The 1,621-nt window shown below is 31.4% G+C and overlaps 1 protein-coding gene across 1 annotated transcript; it reads left to right on the forward strand.

The window, feature by feature from the left end:
* The first annotated feature begins 254 nt into the window (after nt 1–254).
* LOC110632620 (tetraspanin-15-like) lies at nt 255–1,621 on the forward strand. The gene is made up of 2 exons (XM_021780896.2): nt 255–860; nt 1,305–1,621. The coding sequence occupies exons 1-2, from the start codon at nt 267–269 to the stop codon at nt 1,596–1,598; spliced, it is 888 nt and encodes a 295-aa protein (XP_021636588.2). The 5' UTR covers nt 255–266; the 3' UTR covers nt 1,599–1,621.

A 1,621-nucleotide genomic window follows, 5' to 3' on the forward strand; every position in this document is an offset into this window, starting at 1 on the left:
CTTTTAATCAGTTAGAACCTTATCTATTAAAATATCTAATGTTGAAAATAAAAATCTATTAATTGCTTGTTCTTCCTATTATTTCTCAAACTAATTGACTTTTATACTTAAATTTGCATCTAACTACTTTTTTTTCCTCCGTAAATTCCCATAAACAGAATTGACTAAGCAAACAAGTGATACTAATGCACGTAGGATTGGTTAATAAAAAGACAACAAGATCTTTTTAATCCATCCCTCTTCAATAGAATTCATCCTTCATTACCATGGCAGAAAATACCAACCCTAACCCAAACCTTAATCCCACTGAAGAAGTAGTAGCTATTACAGTAACTGATGAAAACACCAAACCTAAAGAAGTTGAAGAAATAAAGACTACAGATAAAGTAACCCAAGTGAGAAACTATGTTGGGTTATTATCAATGCTAACCTTCATCCTCTCTCTTTTAATCCTTGCTTCAGTTATATGGCTATTGTACATGAAAGATTATGACTGTGAAAAGCTCTTGAGGTTGCCAAATCTACAGATAAGGCTTGGCATTTTCATGATCTTTGTTTTCTTGATTAGCAACATTGTTGTTTTCTTTAGATCTCGATTTCCAATACCTGGTTTCTTTATAGTTATGGTGCCTTTGATTGTAATATTTACCATGGGTCTTGCACTTGCTGGAATGGACAAGATGGAGAGTAGTAGAATAATGGCTACACCTGCTTGGTTTAAAGAAAAAGTTCGTCATCATGATCACTGGAGAAACATTAAATCTTGCATCTATAATAATGGATTTTGTGAAGACTTGGCTTCAAGATCAATGAATCTAAAAGCATATGAGTTCAGTTTGAAAAAATTATCATCCGTGGAGGTAGATTTCCTCTTTGACCTTCACTTCTTTTTTCCTTGACACTTTTGTGTTGAAGTTTTAATTTTCACATGATAACCCGTATCATTGATAAATTCTTATGGTTATTATTATTTTTTATTATAAATTTTTAAGGGATAAATCATAGAAGTACAGATTTGGATCAGATGAGTTCGCAACATACTAATTTTTCAAACCTTAGTCTGTGTCATTTTCTTTGCAATTTTTGAGATTAAATTTACAAATTTTTAGCTTAAAAATAAATAATTTTGAGTGATTGCCATAATCCTCCCAACTATAATATTTTTGGGTCATTTATTTACTTTTTTCAAGTAGATTGAGCATTTGTTATTATATATGTATATATATATATGTTCTCTATTTAATTACATCTGTATATTCTAATATTTTTGTTTCTTTTTTCCATTGATGGTTTATTGGATGAAGTCTGGATGCTGCAACCCACCAAAAATATGTGAAATGGAGTATGTGAATGCAACATTTTGGAGAAAAGGAGAAGAGATGAGTGAAAAATCTGAAGTGCAAATAGGGGACTGTGAAACATGGAACAATAACAGAAGTATACTATGTTATGACTGTGAGACTTGCAAACAAGGTTTTGTGGGAATAATGGAAAAAAAATGGCGGAATCTAGGGATCTTTCTCATTGTCATGTCTTTATTTCTCATCATTTCTCATTTATCACTCTTCATTGCAGTCATGTGGGAGCACTACAATTAATGAATGGAGGCCAGTAAAATTAG

This window comes from Hevea brasiliensis, chromosome 17, assembly GCF_030052815.1.
Source record: "Hevea brasiliensis isolate MT/VB/25A 57/8 chromosome 17, ASM3005281v1, whole genome shotgun sequence".
NCBI lineage: Eukaryota > Viridiplantae > Streptophyta > Magnoliopsida > Malpighiales > Euphorbiaceae > Hevea > Hevea brasiliensis.

Bases quoted from the DNA above. Each gene is read 5' to 3' on its own strand.
- LOC110632620 (XM_021780896.2), top strand. From the start codon at position 267: ATGGCAGAAAATACCAACCCTAACCCAAACCTTAATCCCACTGAAGAA. The intron at 861-1,304 runs GTAGATTTCCTC...TATTGGATGAAG, and splicing joins AAAAATTATCATCCGTGGAG to TCTGGATGCTGCAACCCACC.